This window comes from Lepus europaeus, chromosome 22 (assembly GCF_033115175.1).
Source record: "Lepus europaeus isolate LE1 chromosome 22, mLepTim1.pri, whole genome shotgun sequence".
NCBI classification, from domain to species: domain Eukaryota; kingdom Metazoa; phylum Chordata; class Mammalia; order Lagomorpha; family Leporidae; genus Lepus; species Lepus europaeus.
Genome location: NC_084848.1, coordinates 25641341 through 25660541, shown reverse-complemented (window position 1 = coordinate 25660541; position 19201 = coordinate 25641341). Strand labels below are relative to the sequence as shown.

Here is a 19201-nt window from a genome sequence, read left to right as displayed (position 1 = left end):
TCCAAAGATATTGAGTTCATTTGTTATAGTCCCTATTTTATAATTTTGTCCTAAAAGTCAAATTTCTTCTGAAGCATGTTTTAAAATAAGCAAAGCAATCTCCATACTACTGTTCGTCATGAACCCCTAAAACTCACGGTGCGTGTGGATTTTTCCCTTTCAACATTTATTCTCCATCGTTTTACATAGGAGTCGAGTGAGGCTCCCCAGCAGTGGTCAGCAGGGGCCCCTCCCTGCATTTGCTGCTTTCTAACCCTCTGGCACCTCCTTAGTTCTGAGTTTTCAAACCTTTTATGTGGGCTTTGTGAATTGTTTGGTTTTGTTTTTAAAGCCAGTTCCCTTAATAAAAAGGTGCAATTCTCTCACACTTGCTGACTTAGGATCATTCCAGATTTTCAGATGTTGCATTACTAAATTTATTCTACCCCCCCCCCCCCTGCTGCCTAAAATTTCAGAGTATGCCTCTGGTTATTGTCATGTTCAGTTTTTCTCTTAGAAGCTACTATTTTTTTTTAAAGATTTATTTTATTTATTTGAAAGACAGAGTTACAGAGAGAGGTAGAAACAGTAAGAGAGATCTTTTATCCACTGGTTCACTCCCCAGATGTCTGCAACGGCCGGAGCTGTGCCGATCCAAAGGCAGGAGCCAGGAGCCAGGAACTTCCTCCGGGTCTCCCACGCGTGTGCAGGGGCCCAAGGACTTGGGCCATCTTCTACTGCTTTCTCAGGCCATAGCAGAGAGCTGGATCGGAAATGGAGCAGCTGAAACTTGAACTGGCACCCATATGGGATGCCGACGCTTCAGGCCATTGCTTTAACCTGCTGTGCCACAGCCCCAGCCTCAGAAGGCACTGTTTGTCTTGTAGTCACCTATATTTGCTGATAGGAAGTGGTTCCTATTTTAGTTCCTTTGAGAGCGTTAATTCATTTTGCTTTTTAAAATAAATTTTACCCTTTACTTTGTAGATGACATGATGCATCACATGCAAATTTGAGTTACCTTGATTTTCTTTGCTTTTAATGAACAATTCCAAGTTTTGTAAAACTGCATTGGGAAATTTTGGTTCTTTACATGTCGTTCTCTGTTAAAAAGATTCTATTTTTTGCTCATCAATTATGATGTCTTTTAGGATCTATCATCTTTTTTCATATTCTACCGCTTGTCAACTTCTTCTCGTCACTGGTATTTACCAGCTGTCTTTAAGCCTAGAAGATTTTTTTCTGAATCAACACTGGCTTTTTTTTTTTTTGCTTTGAGTGGGGACAGGTTGTTCCTTGTCTCAGTAAGTTCACGTTTCTCAAAATCAGTTCTTCCTTTGCAATAATGGTTAGACATATAAATGTTTCCTTTTTTTTTTTAAGGAATTTTATTTTATTTGAAATGCAGAGTCACAGAAAGAAAAAGCGAGATATATGCAGAGAGATCTTCCATCGTCTGGTCCACTCCCCAAATGGCTGCAATGTCTGGGGCTGGACCAGGCTGAAGCCAGGAGTCAGGAGCTTCTTTTAGGTCTCCCACGTGGGAGCCCTTGGGCCATCTTACACTGCTGCTTTCCCAGGTGCATTCGCCGGGAGCTGGATTGAAAGTGGAGCAGCCGGCGCCGTGGCTCAACAGGCTAATCCTCCGCCTTGCGGCGCCGGCACACCGGGTTCTAGTCCCGGTCGGGGCACCGATCCTGTCCCGGTTGCCCCTCTTCCAGGCCAGCTCTCTGCTGTGGCCAGGGAGTGCAGTGGAGGATGGCCCAAGTGCTTGGGCCCTGCACCCCATGGGAGACCAGGAGAAGCACCTGGCTCCTGCCATCGGAACAGCGCGGTGCGCCGGCCGCAGCGCGCTACCGCGGCGGCCATTGGAGGGTGAACCAACGGCAAAAGGAAGACCTTTCTCTCTGTCTCTCTCTCACTGTCCACTCTGCCTGTCAAAAAAAAAAAAAAAAAAAAAAAAAAAAAAAAAGAAAGTGGAGCAGCTGGGACTTGAACCAGTATGGATATGGGATGTTGGCATTGCAGCTGGCAGCTTAACCCACTATGCCACAACGCCACCCCTAAAGATTTCTTTTCTAGGCAGGTTTCTGAGCCATAAGTTGCATTTCTGATATTGGACATCTTCATGGCAGAATTCTTACATGGATAGTAATTAGGCAATTGAAAATGTGTCTGATGCTTCAAATTCTATGTCATCTGCCAGAGGCAGTCATTCTCTTTCAGTTCAGAATAGCTTTTTTTGTTTGTTTCTTTGTTTAAAAATATAAAACAAGGTTACACATTTTTTTATTTTAATTTATTTGAAAGAGAGATAAGGAGAGACAGACTCCTCAAATGGCCTCAACAGCCAGGGCTGGGCCAGGCTGAAGCCAGGAGCTTCATCCAGGTCTCCTATGTGGGTGCAGGGGCCTAGGCACTTGGGTCATCCTCTGCTGCCTTCCCAGGTGCATCAGTAGGAAACTGGATCAGAAGTGGAGCAGCCAGGACTCGAATCGGCATTCATATTGGATGCCAGCATCACAGGCAGCAGCTTAACCCACTACGCAACAGCACCGGCCCTGAGCCTTATTTTCGTAGTGTGTTCAGTCAATCTATTGGAACTTCGCCCAAAGTCAGAATCAAGGAATGCCTTCAGTTGGACTGTTTTCCTTTATTTTTGATAGTCCTAAAGACTTTCAGACCAACCTGATTCCTTTTTTTTTCCTCCATGTTTTTCATCCCCAAGTTTGTCTCCTAAACATTTTCCCCCTTTTCTTATCTTTCTTCCCTCCTTTTCTCTTTCTCTGCGTTTTCTCTCACCTCTGTCTCTAATTCAGGTCTCAGCCCTCCCTTTCTCATACCTCCCAAATATCCCAGCCAGAAGCACAGCCCCCTCTTCCCACATGTGCCTCTCACCCATAGCAGTGCTCATCCGTGCACACAGGAGCTCAGGCTGCAGTTGTAGGCTATAACAAAGGAGTGGCAGTCAGTGTGTATGGAGACAATTCTTTGAAAGTAATTGGCAGAGCAGCTTAAGAGATTTTGGGTGCTGTAGGTTAGTATTGTAGAGGAAGGTCACCAAGATCATTATCTCAGTTTCTGGAAACCAGGAATATTAAAACCAACTGAAAAAAAAATTGGCAGGACCATTAGATGTCATTGAGTAGTGATCTGACCTTCCCCCATGTTCTAAAAAATATACATTCCTTAAAGCTATTCTAATAAGTAATTATTTCTTAAAATATTTTAAATAAAGACTGTCAAGACTTTTAGGTAGCATTTTTTCTATTCATAAATGCTGAATAAGTAAAAATGCATGTTTTTATTATAATATTTAGATAAATGCTTATTTTTTGCTACCTCCTTACTTAATTTGAGCTTACTCTACAGTATCCTTGAATAGCATCAGGCAAGAAGGCTGTTGGACTCTTGGCGAGCAGGTGTATGATCTGATCGGACCTATGCTGTTGTGTGTGACCTGGTTAAATAATTTTGGGCAAGCAATCAGTAGTGTGTGATTAGGAGAAAATCCTCAAACCATCCATTTAATATTTTGAGTTCTCCAAATTTTTCACCAAATAAACATTCACACTTTAATGCTTTTTTAGAATTATTATATTATTTATAGTGGTTTCCCTCTTAAATCATCACCTTTTCCCATATATTCCCCTCTCATTCCAGCAAGTACTGTTTAATATATTCCCAGAGCCTGAAAGAAAAAAAATAATTTCACAGATCCTTCTGCAAAGTTTAATTCTTGCCACAGTTGAGCTGCATGTTAGCATATTCATTCATTTATTTGTTCAACAAATAATAATTATTATTTTTCCATTGTTAAATTGTATGCTTTTTTTTTAAAGATTGATTTATTTTTTGAAAGAGGGAAAGACAGAGAGAGAGGTCTTCCATCTGCTGGTTCACTCCCCAGATGGCTGCAACGACTGGAGCTGGACCAGGCTGAAGCCAGGTACTGGAGCTTCTTCCAGGTCTTCCACAAAGGTAGCAGGAGCTCAAGCACTTGGGCCATCTCCTGCTGCTTTTCTTGGGCTATTAGCAGGGGAGCTGGGTCAGAAGTGGAACAGCTGGAACATAAACCAGTGCCCACATGGAATGCTGGCATTGCAGGCGGCAGTTTACCCACTGCTGCACAATTATTTGGCCCCAACAAATAATTTATTGATCTACTCTGTGCCAAGTACTGCTCTAGATGTTGAAGATTCCACAGAAAAGCTAAACACATAAAAGACCCTACCTTTACAAGTTGCTTCCCTCTGTTGCTTTCATAGTTTTTCTTCATGGCTCATTATGGAGTTGCCTGTCTGAAAGTCTATAGTGATGCTAACTCCCGTGCCAGCATTGATGATTAGTTTGTAGTGGTCTCACTTGTGTCCCAAGGTAAAGCCACTCATGGCTTTTTGTATGCGTGGGTGTATTAATGTGTTCAGGCTGCCATAGCAAAGTACTAGTGACTGGGTAGCTTAAGCACAGAAGTTTACGTCACACAGTTCCGGAGTCTGGGAAGTCCACGATGCAGCTACCAGCTAGGGAAGTTTCATTCTGAGGCCTCTTTTCTTGCGAGGTAGCCACCTGCCTGGTTGAAAATTATTTCTTTTTTTTTTTTTTTTTTGACAGGCAGAGTGGACAGTGAGAGAGAGACAGAGAGAAAGGTCTTCCTTTTTGCCGTTGGTTCACCCTCCAATGGCCGCCGCGGTTGGCGCGCTGCGGCCGGCGTACCGCGTTGATCCGATGGCAGGAGCCAGGTGCTTCTCCTGGTCTCCCATGGGGTGCAGGGCCCAAGCACTTGGGCCATCCTCCACTGCACTCCCTGGCCACAGCAGAGAGCTGGCCTGGAAGAGGGGCAACCGGGACAGGATCGGTGCCCCGACCGGGACTAGAACCTGGTGTGCCGGCGCCGCAAGGCGGAGGATTAGCCCAGTGAGCCGCGGCGCCAGCCTGAAAATTATTTCTAGAAATCTAGGAAGACAGTTGTACCTGTAGTTCTTGAATTATTTGTTTATTCTTGGCAGATTTCTTTGTCTTATCGGTCTCTTCATCTTCTTGTAGAAGTGTGCGATCATGCTTCATGCTCCCTTCCTGTGGCTCCACTTATGTAATATCAAAACCTGTAGTACTCGTGTACTCAGGTGACGCCCCTGGCCAGCATTCAGAAGCGGGAGTGGCCCAGATCACTTCTGAGCTCCGTGATGAGCGTGACCCACGTGGCTGCCTCCTTGGCGTACCAGGGCAGTCATCCTTGTCCCGGGTGTCTGAGATCCAGCGGCCGTCAGTGTTTGCTAGGCTGGAGCCTTTCCGTGTCAGTTCTCTTCTGTGTCTGACTCTGATCTCAGTGTTTCCTCTCCCGAGTCCTGACACATCCCACAGCCCAGCTGTTCATCTGTGGCCCAAGATCGTTCCTCGGTTTTGTGCCTTTTGTCTCAATTCTCCTAACTGTCCTTCCCAGTTCTGAAAAGAATATACTGGAACCAATCTACATTTAATTTCTATGGAGGCTATTTTCAGTTTGTTTTTCCATATCCTTGAAATACTGGTTGTATGCTAAAACCAGATAGGAGTAAGTAGTGGCTCATTTTTTTCTGCTTGCTTCTCTCTCAACCTGCCGTGTTTTCCCACTGTTTTTTTCTTCTTGCCTTTGCGTTTACTCACTGTCATCTGTTTCCCAGTGTTCCAGGCTAAGAGATGAATTTCAGAAGGTGGGCTATGGATGTGAGTTTATGACCAGTAGGAAAGACACAGATGTTGAGGGGAATGAGGTAAGGTGATGCAAACTGGTTTGCTTTTAGATTTTGTTTGTTTTTATTTCCTTCTCCTTAGCGTTCCCGTCCACTCTCTGCCAGTGATGCAGAAATGAAAAACCTCGTGGGCTCAGCCCGGGAGAAGGTGCCGGGGAAGTTAGGTGGTTCTGTGCTTGGCCTGTCAATGGAGGAGGTAAAGAGACCGTGTTTCAGGGCTTTGTGGTTAAACCGGGGGCTCCGGACACGTGAGCGAGTGAGTCATGGTGTTCATGTCCAACTCATCTCACCAGGAAAAGAGAGAGCTTGATGAGGGAAAAGTTTCTTCTCTGGAAACAGCATCTTAAATGGAATTCATTGGGATTTCAGTTTTCAAAGGAGGCACTCATTTTGTTTTCTGTCTCTTGTCTAGATCAAAGTTTTACGGAGGGTGAAGGAGGAGAATGATCGGAGAGGTGGATTTATTCGCATATTTCCTACATCTGAGACGTGGGAAATATATGGGTGAGGTGACTATATTTTTTTCTATATATATATGAAAGTCTGTACCTCAGGTCCAAGGATCATCTAGATGAGTTGTGACACACTGCCGACACCACTCCCCATGTGGTGGCTTCCTTACTCTGTTTATTTATGTATATTATGGTGGATATTACCTAGCCCAAACTAGACCATGAACAGTAATTTAATCTGCTGTGTATTATTTCTCCCTGTTTTAATTATTTTTACTTTATTATTATTACTATTATTATTTTTTATACAGAAGATCAGTTTAGTATATATTAGGTAAAGATTTCAACATTTTGCCCATATAGCAACATAAAGTGAAAAAACTACCATTGGATTACTAATTATAGCATTAAATAGCAATGTACAGCACATTAAAGACAGAGATCCTACATAATTTTTTTTCAAATTAATTAATTTTCTATGCCATTTCCATTTTAACACCAGGTTGTTTTTTTTTCATTTCCAATTCTCTTTATATACAGAAGATCACTTCAGTATATAATTAGTAAAGACCTCATCAGTTTGTGCCCACACAGAAACGCAAAGTATAAAAATACTGTTTCAGTACTAGTTATAGCATCACTTCGCTTTAGACGACACATTAGGGACAGATCCCACATGGGGTGTAAGTACACAGTGACTCCTGTTGCTGATTTAACAATTTGACACTCCTGTTCATGGCGTCAGTAATCTCCCTAGGCTCTAGTCATGAGTTGCCAGGGCTATGGAAGCCTTTAGAGTTCGCTGACTTTGATCTTATTCCGATAGGGTCATAGTCAAAGTGGAAGTTCTCTCCTCCCTTCGGAGAAGGGTACCTCCTTCTTTGATGGCCCCGTTCTTTCCACTGGGATCTCACTCACAGAGATCATTCATTTAGGTCTTTTTTTTTTTTTTTTCCATGATATCTTGGCTTTCCATGCCTGCTATACTCTCATGGGCTCTTCCGCCAGATCCGAATGCCTTGAGGGCTGATTCTGAGGCCAGAGTGTTGTTTAGGACATCTGCCATTCTATGAGTCTGCTGTGTATCCCGCTTCCCATGTTGGATCTTTCTCTCCCTTTTTGATTCTATCAGTTAGTATTAGCAGATACTTGTCTTGTTTGTGTGATCTCTTTGACTCTTAGACCTATCAGAGCTATCAATTGTGAGCTGAAATTGATCACTTGGACTAGTGTGATGGCATTTATTTAGGCCAGCGCCGTGGCTCACTAGGCTAATCCTCCGCCTGTGGCGCAGCACCCCAGGTTCTAGTCCCGGTTGGGGCGCCGGATTCTGTCCCGGTTGCTCCTCTTCCAGTCCAGCTCTCTGCTGTGGCCCAGGAAGGCAGTGGAGGATGGCCCAAGTGCTTGGGCCATGACTCGCATGGGAGACCAGGAGAAGCATCTGGCTTCTGGCTTCGGAGCGGCGCAGCGCGCTGGCTGCAGCATGCCGGCCGTAGTGGCCATTTTGGGGGTGAACCAACAGAAGGAAGACCTTTCTCTCTGTCTGTCTCTCTCTCTCACTGTCTAACTCTGCCTGTCCAAAAAAAAAAAAAAAAAAGATTTATTTATTTATTTGAAAGGCAGAGTTACAAAGAGGAAGAGAGAGTGAGAGAGGTCTTCCATCTGCTGGTTCACTCCCCAAATGCCCGCGATGGCTGGAGCTGGGCCAGGCCAAAGCCAGGAGCCAGGAGCTTCTTCTGGATCTCCCACACGGGTGCAGGGGCCCAAGGACTTGGGCCTTCTTCCACTGCTTTCCCAGGCTATAGTAGAGAGCTGGATCGGAAGTGGAGCAGCTGGGACTCGAACCAGTGCCCAGATGGGATGCTGACACTGCAGGTGGCAGCTTCACCTGCTACGCCACAGTGCTCCCTGTTTTTAAATCCATTGCCAGCCTCCTAATTAGTCCCTCAGTCAAGGGTTACACACTGTCCTGCATTGTGTGTTTATCATTACTTTGATTTGAAAATTTGTTTTGTCATCTGTATTGGTGCCTAGAAATATATTCTTTTTAATCATTACATGTAATAAAATGCATCCATTTTGAATGTATAGTTTGATGATTCACATAAACACCAATTTAGCCACTGCCACCCCACAGTCAAGATCGAGCCTGTTCCTGTGACTTCCATAAGTCCCTTCGTGTTCCTGCTGTCCCCCTCCCTGCCTCCGCCTCCATGACAGTGGGCCTCAGACGTCAGTTGATCTGCTTTCTGTCATGGTAGCTTTTCTAGAATTTCATGTGAATGGAGTCATACAGTACTGCTCATTCATGTCTGGATTTTTTTAGTCTGGCTTAGTATTTTTGAGAGTTATCTATGTTATTGTGTAGAGTGATATTTCATTTCTTGTTATTCCTGTGTTTTATTTCATCATGCAAATATAGCAATGGGACACTTGAATTATTTCCAGTTTTCAGCTGCTGTCAAGAAAGCTGCCCTGAACATTTGTGTGCAATTCAATGTGAACTTAGGATTTTATTTATCTTGGGCAAGTACCTAGCAGTGGAAGAGAGGAGTCATGTGATAAGTGATGGTATCATTTTGCTTTTTTTTTTTTTTTGACAGGCAGAGTGGACAGTGAGAGAGAGACAGAGAGAAAGGTCTTCCTTTTTGCCGTTGGTTCACCCTCCAATGGCCGCCGCGGTAGGCGCGCTGCGGCCAGCACACCGCGCCAATCCGATGGCAGGAGCCAGGTGCTTCTCCTGGTCTCCCATGGGGTGCAGGGCCCAAGCACTTGGGCCATCCTCCACTGCACTCCCTGGCCACAGCAGAGAGCTGGCCTGGAAGAGGGGCAACCGGGACAGGATCGGTGCCCCGACCGGGACTAGAACCCGGTGTGCCGGCACCGCAAGGCGGAGGATTAGCCTAGTGAGCCGAAGCGCCGGCTTCATTTTGCATTTTTAGCAATGATATGTGAAAGTTGCCGTTGGCCCCCATCCGTGCCAGCACTTAGTATTGGCCAGGCTTTTTAAGTTTAGACAGTCTAGCATAACTCTTGATGATTTTAAGTTGCTTTTTTTTTTTTTTAAAGTTTTTTTTATTTATTTCCTTGACTGGTAGAGGCACAGACAGTGAGAGAGACAGAGAGAAAGATCCTCCATCTGATGGTTCACCCCCCCCAATGGCCGCAACGGCCGAAGCTACACCGATCCGAAGCCAGGAGCCTCTTTCAGGTCTCCCATGCGGGTGCAGGGGTCCAAACACCTGGGCCATCCCCCACTGCCTTCCTGGGCCACAGCAGAGAGCTGGACCGGAAGAGGAGCAACTGGGACTAGAACCCGGTGCCCATATGGGATGTCGGCGCCGCAGGCGGAGGACTAACCTAGTGCACCACGGCGCAGACCCCTTAAGTTGCTTTTGATACTGAGCATCTATTCACATGCTCTCAGAATTTTTATTTTTTTAAATTACATTTATATTGAAATTTTTAAAAAGATTTATTTATTTGAAAGGCAGAAATATATAGAGAGAAGGGGAGAGAGAGAGAGAGAGAATCCTCCACCCGCTGGCTCAGTCCCCAAGTGGCCACAATGGCTGGAGTTAGGCCAGGCTGAAGTCAGGAGCCAGAAGTTTCTTCCGGGTCCCCCACATGGGTGCAGGGGCCCGAGGTCCCAGACATCGTCCACTGCTTTCCCAGGCCAGTAACAGGGAGCTGGATCAGAAGTGGAGCAGCCAGGACTCAAAGTGGTGCCTACTTGGGATGCCAGCACTACAGGTGGAGGCTCAACCTTCCATGCCACAGTATTGGCACCACTCTTAAGTCTGCTGCTAGCTTTTTCAATTGTATTTAGCAGTGGCTTTTAAAAAACAGAAGTTTTGGGACCAGCTGTGGAGAAGTGGGTAAAGCCGCCGCCTGCAGTGCTGACATCCCATATGGGTGCCGTTTCTAGTCCCGGCTGCTCTTCTTCCGATCCAGCTCTCTGCTGTGGCCTGGGAAAGCAGTAGAAGATGGCCCAAGTGCTTGGACCCCTGCAGCCACATGGGAGACCCAGAAGAAGCTTCTGGCTCCTGGCTTTGGACCAGCACACCTCCAGTTGTTGCAGCCATCTGGGGAGTGAACCAGTGGATGGAAGCCTTCTCTCTCTGTCTCTACCTCTCTCTGTAACTCTGTCTTTCAAATGAATAAAATCTTAAAAGTTTTAAATTTCTATTTTTTTTAAAATTTATTTGAAAGGCAGAGTTACAGAGAGACAGAGGCAGAGAGAGAGAGGGAGATAAAGAGAGAGAGAGACGAAAGGTCTGTCCATCCACTGGTTCACTCCCCAAATGGCCGCAACAGCTGGATGGGCTGATCTGAAGCCAGGATCCAGGAGCTTCTTCCAGGTCTCCCTTGTGGGTGCATGGGCTCACGGACTTGGGCCATAGACATTTTAAATTTCAGCGACGTCCAGTTGACCAGGTTCTTTAAAGGCTTATGCATTTTTTGTTTCCTGTCTAAGAAGTGTTTGCCACCCCTATCTTCACAAATCTTTTTCTCAGCCACCCCCCCCACCCCGAGAGTTTTATCATTTCAGCTTTTGTATTAGATCTATGATGTTTTAAATATATGATACAAATCTGATACCAAGTTCCTTTTTAGCAACACCCTACACATTTTGGTTATTCTGGGGTTTTTTTCTTTTTTTTTTTTTTAATTTATTTTTATTTTTATTTTTTGACAGGCAGAGTAGACAGTGAGAGAGACAGAGAGAAAGGTCTTCCTTTTTCTGTTGGTTCACCCTCCAATGGCCGCTGCGACACGCTGATCTGAAGCCAGGAGCCAGGTGCTTCTCCTGGTCTCCCATGTGGGTGCAGGGCCTAAGGACTTGGGCCATCCTCCACTGCACTCTTGGGCCACAGCAGAGAGCTGAACTGGAAGAGGGGCAACCAGGACAGAATCTGGCGCCCTGACCGGGACTATAACCCGGGGTGCCGGCGCTGCAGGCATAGGATTAGCCTATTGAGCCGCGGCGCCAGCCATGTTTTTGTTTTTATTCTATTTAGCATACTTTCTGATTTGCCTATTGATTTCTTTTTGACCCCTAGGTTACTTAGAAGTATGTTATTTAGTTTTTAAGCAAGGAGGCTTTCCCAGAGATCTTTTTGTTACTGATGACTTCTGTTGAGTTCAGTAAACATACGTTGACAATTTGAATCTTTTTTATTTATTGAAATTTAATTATTTCCCTCAAAATATGGTTTATCACGGCCAACTTAGCACGTACATTGAAAGGAGTGTGTGTTCTGCCACTGCTGGCTAGAGTGTTCTGTAGATGTCCGTCCGTTTGTGGAGATTGACAGGGTCATCGAGATCTGCTCTTTTTTTATTCTTCTTCCCATTTTGAGTCTTAATTCTCATAGCAAATCCTTGTTATCCAGTCAAAGGCAAAATATCGTTGAAATAAAGGCTTTTCTGTCAATAAGACACAGATGCTTCCCTAACTCCTGTAAATGCTGTGCTGTCAGTTCTGCTATTATTAAGTTGCTCATGACCTCGAGCCGTAAATATAAACTAGACTTCAGATTTACTGAAGTTTCAAGCAGTAAGCTGGGAAAATAGAAGTCCAGTCCAAAATGACATAAAGGAAGCTACAAGTCACCAAGAAGCATTGACAGAAACGACCAGCACTCGGATCCTAGAAGGCAGTTTAGCCAGGATACATACTTGTGCATTAAGAGAAGAGATAAGCTGGGCTGTACTGAGTTAACATTCTGCTGTTTAATCCTGCTTTGCTTGGAACACAATGAATCTGGGTAAAATCAGTAACTCCTCTTGTTTTAGTCATCAAGGGAGGCGAAAGTCTTCCCTGCACCATTTCCTAGGTGGTCTTTATCTTTACAGACCTGTTTGCAGCTTCACTTACTTCCTGCTTCTCCGTTTGCCTCTGTCAGTTTTGGAACTGTTATTAGGTTCCTGGGCACTTGGTTTGTTATATCTTTCTGATAAATTGACTTTATTACTGTTGGAAATGTTCCTCTTTAATCCCTGATAATGTTCTTTATCCTGCAGTCTGTTCATCTGCTGTGGATACAATGCACTTCAGCTTTCTTATGCCTAAGATTTCCACGGCAGACTCTTTCCATTGTTTTACCTTTAAAGCAGGATTGGAGAACGTCCAGTCTAAGTCCTGCGAAATCATTTAGTCTGGCCATGCCAAGGCAACCATAGGCAGGACTCAAAAATCAATAAATCTGGGGCCGGCGCTGTGGCGTAGCAGTGCCGGCATCCCATATGGGCACTGGTTCAAGACCCAGCTACTCCACTTCCGATCCAGCTCTCTGCTATGGCCTGGGAAAGCTGTAGAAGATAGCTCAAGTCCTTGGGCCCCTGCACCTATGTGGGAGACCCGGTAGAAGCCCTTGGCTCCTGGCTTCAGATTGGCTTAGCTCCGGCTGTTGCAGCCAGTTGGGGAGTGAACCAGTGAATGGAAGGCCTCTCTCTCTCTCTCTCTCTCTCTCTCTCTCTCTCTGCCTTACCTTCCTTCTCTGTGTCACTCTGACTTTCAAATAAATAAATAAATCTTTTTAAAAAATTCAGTAAATCGGGCCGGCGCCGTGGCTTAACAGGCTAATCCTCCGCCTTGCGGCGCCGGCACACCGGGTTCTAGTCCCGGTTAGGGCGCCGGACTCTATCCCGGTTGCCCCTCTTCCAGGCCAGCTCTCTGCTATGGCCCGGGAGTGCAGTGGAGGATGGCCCAAGTGCTTGGGCCCTGCACCCCATGGGAGACCAGGAGAAGCACCTGGCTCCTGGCTTCAGATCAGCGCGATGCGCCGGCTGCAGCGGCCATTGGAGGGTGAACCAACGGCAAAAAGGAAGACCTTCCTCTCTGTCTCTCTCTCTCACTGTCCACTCTGCCTGTCAAAAAAAAAAAAAAAAAAAAAAATTTCAGTAAATCTACAGCAGGTTAATTTTTAAGTTGATAATTTTGTGTTATGATGTTACATGTACAAATGATGTTATAAATATCCAAGTCACCCTTAGCAGTAAAAAGTTTCCTTACCCCTGCTGTAAAGAAGTGTTTCTAACTGAAAGATAAAATCGTATGTATTTATTAAGTAGAATTTGATGTTTTGAAATATGTGTATATACACTGTAGAGCGGTTAAATTTAGCTGACTAGGGTGTTACTTCACAGTTACCGCGTGTTAGTGAGAACACCTAGAAGAGTATAATGTATTATCTCTAGTGATCACTCTGCAGTATAATAGATCTGAACTTATTCCTCCTGAATTGGTCCTATATCTGCTGATCAGCATTTCCTCCTCATCGCCTCCCCTTTCACAACCCCAGCTGCTGGTAGTTACCATTCTGCTCTCTACTGCTGTACGATCACCTTTATTTAGATTCCGCCTAAGTGAGATCATGCAGTATTTGTCTTTCTGTGCCTAATTTATTTATGTTAACGTAATGTCCATGTTGTCACATCTTCTGTCTTTAACTTTCTAATGGCTGAATAATATTTCATTGTGTGTATATGTATATGTTTCCTTTATCCATTCATCATTGGTGGGCACTCAGATTGACTCTGTATCTTGCCTTTTGTGGGTAGTGCTACAATAAATATGGGAATATAAAATCTTTGCAACAAACTGCTTTCATTTCCTTTGGATATATGCCCAGCAGAGACATTGTGAGATCATATGGTAGTCCTATTTTTAATATTTTGAGGGGGACTTTTTATTCTTCATAATAACTATACTAATTTACAGTCTCACCAATAGTATGTAAGAGTTCCCTGTTCTCCACATCCTCACCAATACTTGTTATCTTTTGTGTTTTGATAACAGCCATTCTAATGGTGTGAAGTGGTAGGTATCTCATTGTGTTTTTGATTAACAGTTCCCTTATGTACTTTTTCTTATGCCTGTGGGTCATTTATGTCTTCCTTTGAGAAGTATCTCTTCAGGTCTTTCACTCATTTTGTAACTGGGTTGTTTTCTTGCTATTGAATTGAGATCCTTCCATATTTTAGATATTAACCCCTTATCAGATGTATATTTGCAAATATGTTCCCTCATCCTATAGGTTGTCCCCTCATTCTGTAGGTTGTCTCTTTACCGTATAGGTTATCTCCTCATTCCATAGGTTGTACCTTCATCCTATAGGTTGTCTCCTCATTCCGTTGGTTTGCCATGAAGAAGCTTTGTACTCTGAGGTAATCTCATTTGTCTGATTTTGTTTTTGTTGCCTGTGTTTTTGAGGTCAAGTCTGAAAAATGCCCTGACTGAAGTTATGTTTCCTTTTTCCCGTATGTTTGTTTGCTTGCTTGTTTTCATGGGTTCGAGTTTTACATTTAAGTCTGTAATGCATTTAAAAGATTTTATGTATTTATTTGAGAGGCAGAAAGAGATAGTGATGGAAAGAGAGAGACACAGAGAGAGTGAGCGAGCGCAGTAGTTCCTATCCATCTGCGGGTTTACTCCCCTAATACCTGCAATAGCTAGGGCTAGACTGGGCCAAAGCTGGGAGCCAGGAATCCAACCCAGGTCTCTCACGTGGGTGATGGGAACTCAGTTACTTGAGCCATCACTGCTGGCTCCCGAGTCTGCCTGAGCAGGAAGCTGGGATCAGATATTCCAATATAGGATGTGGTATCTTTTTTTCCTTCTTTTTAATTATCCCCCACCCTTTCTTAAGAAGATTTATTTTACTTATTTGAAAGAGTTACAGAGAGAGGTAGAGAAAGAGAGAGAGAACTGCATTCTGCTGGTTCACTCCCCAAATGGCCGAGAGAAAGAGAGAGAGAGAGGTCTTTCATCCACTGGTTCACTCCCCAAATGGCCACAACTGCCAAAGCTGAGCTGATCAGGAGCCCAGAACTCCCTCCAAGTCTCCCATGTGGGTGCAGGGGCCCAAGCATTTGAGCCATCCTCCACTGCCTTCCCAGGTGCTTTAGTGGGGACCTGGATCAGAAGTGGAGCAGCTGGGATGTGAACCGGTGCACTTATGGGATGCCAGTGCTGCAGGCCAGGGCCTTAACCTGCTGTGCCACAGCACTGGCCCTGGGATGTGGGTGTCTTAACCAGCATCTTAAGCACTTGGCTAAATACTGCACCTCTTTAATCTGTTTTGAGTTGTTTTTTATTTTTCTGTGTGGTTAGAAAGAAGAATCTAATTTCATTCTTTGACATGTAGACATCCAGTTTTCCCAGCACCATTTAATAAAGAGATTGTTCATTGTGTTCTTTGCACCTTTGTTGAAAATCAGTTTGCTATCATTGTGTAGATTCATTTCTGGGCTGTCTGTACTGTTCGATTGGTCTGTGGGTCTGGTTTTATGCTAGTGCTGTGCTGTTAGAGTTCTGTAGCTTTGAAATATATACGTGTTGACGTCAACTAGTGTGACGCCTCCAGCAGTTTTTTGCTCAAGTTATTTTTTTTTGCTTTGGTTATTCAGGGTCTTTTGTGATTTCATCCAGATTCTAAGAATCTTTTTTTTGGTTCTGTGAGGAATGAATGTCATTAGTATTTTGATGGGTATTTTATTGACTATGTAGAGTGCTTTGAGTAGTATGTACATTTAAAAAATACTGATTCCTGGGGGCTGGCTTTGTGACGTGGTGAGTAATGCTGCTGCCTGCAGTGCCAGCATCCTACATGGGCACCAGTTCGAGACCCGGCTGATCCACTTCCTATTCAGCTCCCTGCTAATTTTCCTGGGAAAGCAGCAGAGGATGGCCTGAGTCCGTGGGCCCCTGCTCTGATGTTTATTATTTCCTTTCTTCTACTAATTTTGTTCTCATTTTTCTAGTTCCTTGATATGTTAACATTAGGTTGTTTGCTTGAAATCTTTCTTTTTGATGTAAATATTTGCATGGGATATTTTTTTCCATTATTTAACCTTTAATTTATATATGTCTTTAGAATTGAAGTGGGCCGGTGCCGCGGCTCAATAGGTTAATCCTCCGCCTGCGGCACCAGCACCCCGGGTTCTAGTCCCGGTCAGGGCACCGGATTCTGTCCTGGTTGCCCCTCTTCCAGTCCAGCTCTCTGCTGTGGCCTGGGAGTGCACTGGAGGATAGCCCAGGTCCTTGGGCCCTGCACCCGCATGGGAGACCAGGAGAAGCACCTGGCTCCTGGCTTCGGATCAGCGCAGTGCACTGGCCGCAGTGTGCCAGCCGCAGTGTGCCGGCCGCAGCAGCCATTGGAGGGTAAACCAACAGTAAAGAAAGACCTTTCTCTCTGTCTCTCTCTCTCACTGTCCACTCTGCCTGTCAAAAAAAAAAAAAAAAAAAAGAATTGAAGTGGATTTCTCATGGATGGTGTGTAGTCAGTCTTAATTTTTAAATTTAAGCTCTGCCTTTTAATTGGAATATTTAGAGTATTTGCACTTAATGTATTTTTATATGGTTAGGTTGAAATATGCCATGTTAATATATGTGTTCTATTTGCCTATTGTGTTTCTTGTTCCCTTTCTATTTTCTCCTGCCTTCTTTGCATCAATTAATTTATCCTGCCTCTTTGTTTCACTTCTTACAGTGTTGTTGCTCTAGGCCCACAGCATCCGTCTTTTAGTTATCATAGTGTAATATCCAAACAGAGCTGTACTGTTTCATACATGATATAGCACTTCACAACCAGTGGACTTTCATTTCCTCTTTCTGTCCTTTGTGTTATTGTCATACGTTTTACTTTTTAAAAAAATATATTTATTTTTTATTTATTTGAAAAGCAGAGTTACAGAGAGGCAGAGGCAGAGAAAGGTCTCCCATCCACTGGTTCACTCCCCAAATGGCTGCAACGGCCAGAGCTGGGCTGATCTGAAGCCAGAAGCTTCTTTGGGACTCCCGGGCTGGTACAAGGACCCAGGGATTTGGGCCATCTTCCACTGCTTTCCCAGGCCATAGCAAAGAGCTGGATCGGAAGTGGAGCAGCTGAGTCTTGAACTGAGGATCATAGGGGATGCTGGTGCTTCAGGCCAGGGCGTTAACCCACTGCGCCACAGAGCCAAGCCCCCTCTGCTGGCTTTTAAATTATCTTTATGGCTGCTTTTCAACAGCCACTGGCCATTGTTACTTTAAATATATTTTCCTGTTTCTCTTTCTTCTTTTGGTATCTGGTTGCATGATAGATTGGTTTATATGTACCATAAGCCTGGCACGTTCATATGTTTTTCAGCCTTTCTTCCCCTCTTTTTTCCCTTTGGGTGGTTTTCTATTTCTGTTTGTCCCTAAAGCCACTTTGTCTGCAGTGCTTTAATCCACTGTTAATTCCATCAGTGAAAGTTTTATTTCAGATGTTTCATTTTTTTCATCTGGAGAATCCTGTCTTTTTTTATGTTTTCTTTTTCTCTTTTTTGTTTTGTTATTTTCCTGATGATTTTCTTTAGATCCTTGTGTGTATGTTTATAGTAACCATTTTAAAATTTCCTTCATATTCTGTTATCTGTTATCTCTAGGTCTGTTTCTACTGACTGGTTTTCCTGTTGTTTATGGGCCACATTCTTTCTGTTTTGTAACGTGTACAGTAATCTTTAAAATTGGATGCAGACGTTATGTTATATTATTATTATTGGGTGTGTGGATTTTATTGCCTTCTTTAAACTCTCATGAAGGTTTTTTTTTTTTTTCCCTGACAGTTGTAGGTGAGCTTAGTGTTTTTCAGGCTTATTTTTAAGTATTGTTATTAAAACTATACCTTTATTTATTTGAAGAGGAGAGAAAGAGTAAGAGAGAGAAGGAGGGAGAGAGAGATCAGTCTTCTATCCACTGGCTTACTCCTCAAATGGCTGCAATGGCTAGGGTTGGGCTAAAATGAAGCCAGGATGCTGGAGCTCCATCTGGGTCTCCCATGTAAATGGCAGGGCCCAGATTCCTAGGCCATCTTCCACTGCTTGCCCAGGCTCATTAGCAAGGAGCTGGATTGGAAATGGAGCAGCTGAGACTTGAACTGGAGCTCTGATATGGGATGTCAGTATCACAGGTGGCAGCTTAGCTCGCCGTGCCACAATGCTTGTTTGTTGAAGTGGCTTTTTAGGGGCTAGCATTGTGGCTGAACGGGTTAAGCTGCCACCTGCAATGCCAGCATCCCATGGTGGGTGCTGGTTTGAGTTCTGGCTGCTCCACTTCTGATCCCGCTTCCTGCTAATGCACCTGGGAAAGCAGTGGAAGATCACTCAGGTACTTGGGCCCCTGTACCCACATAGGAGACCTGGGAGAAGCTCCTGGATCCTGGCTTTGGCCCCCAAATCTGGCCATGGCAGCCATTTGTGGACTGAACCAATGGATGGAAGATCTCTCTCTCTCTGTATAATTCTGACTTTCAAATAAATTAACAAATCTTAAAAAATAAAAAGGAAAGAAAAGAAGAAAAAGTAGCTCTTTGTCTTAGTATCTGTTTGCCCTTTAAGACTTTTGGGGTATCTGCTACGTGTTCCCCATGTTCAGTAAAATCTGTTCCTTCTGGCTGGAGGGAACGGAACTTGTGACCTCTGTGACCTCTGGGGATTATCTGACTTGACCTTTCTGCTTAACTGTTGTCTGTTCTGCCAGTTGCTCTCTGCTCAGCCCTGTGCCTCAGCAGATTTGTATTGACTCAAGGACTCAACAGGTCCCCTTTGATGATATTTACATGTATGCTTTTTAAAATATTTATTTTTATTTGAAAGGCAGAGAGACTGGGGTTATGAGGAAGAGGAGGAGAGGAAAAGGAGAAGGAGATGGGAGAGGAAGGGAGGGAGGGAGAGAGAGAGGTCGACGTAGCTGCCGCTTCAGTCCTCACACGCCCGCGATAGCCAGGGCCGGGCCAGGTTACTCAGTCTGGGGGTCTCCAGGACCAAGAGAGACCCAAGTGCGTGAGTCATCCCCTCTGCCTCTCATTGTGTGCATCAGCAGGAATCTGCAGTTGGTAGCGGAGCTGCGAACTTCACCCAAGTTCTCTGGGTTCCAGGCAGCATCCTAGTCCCTGTGCCAGATGCTCACCTCTGCGTTTCTTCCTACAGACAGGTCTCTCCTGTGTGGTACATTGCTCTGAAAATCTAGTCCTTCCTGGAACTTGATCTCTGTCATTCATTTTGACACTG

General features: G+C 44.5%; 1 protein-coding gene across 8 annotated transcripts in view; it reads left to right on the top strand.

Annotated features, from left to right (window-relative positions):
- TTLL5 (tubulin tyrosine ligase like 5) overlaps window positions 1–19201 on the top strand; it is a 279228-nt gene that overhangs the window by 80925 nt on the left and 179102 nt on the right. For all 8 annotated transcript variants that reach the window (XM_062181756.1, XM_062181755.1, XM_062181758.1 and 5 more), the window contains 2 exons: window positions 5794–5907; window positions 6124–6215. In XM_062181756.1, the coding sequence (XP_062037740.1) occupies window positions 5794–5907; window positions 6124–6215 (206 nt within the window). The remainder of the gene's footprint in view (window positions 1–5793; window positions 5908–6123; window positions 6216–19201) is intronic.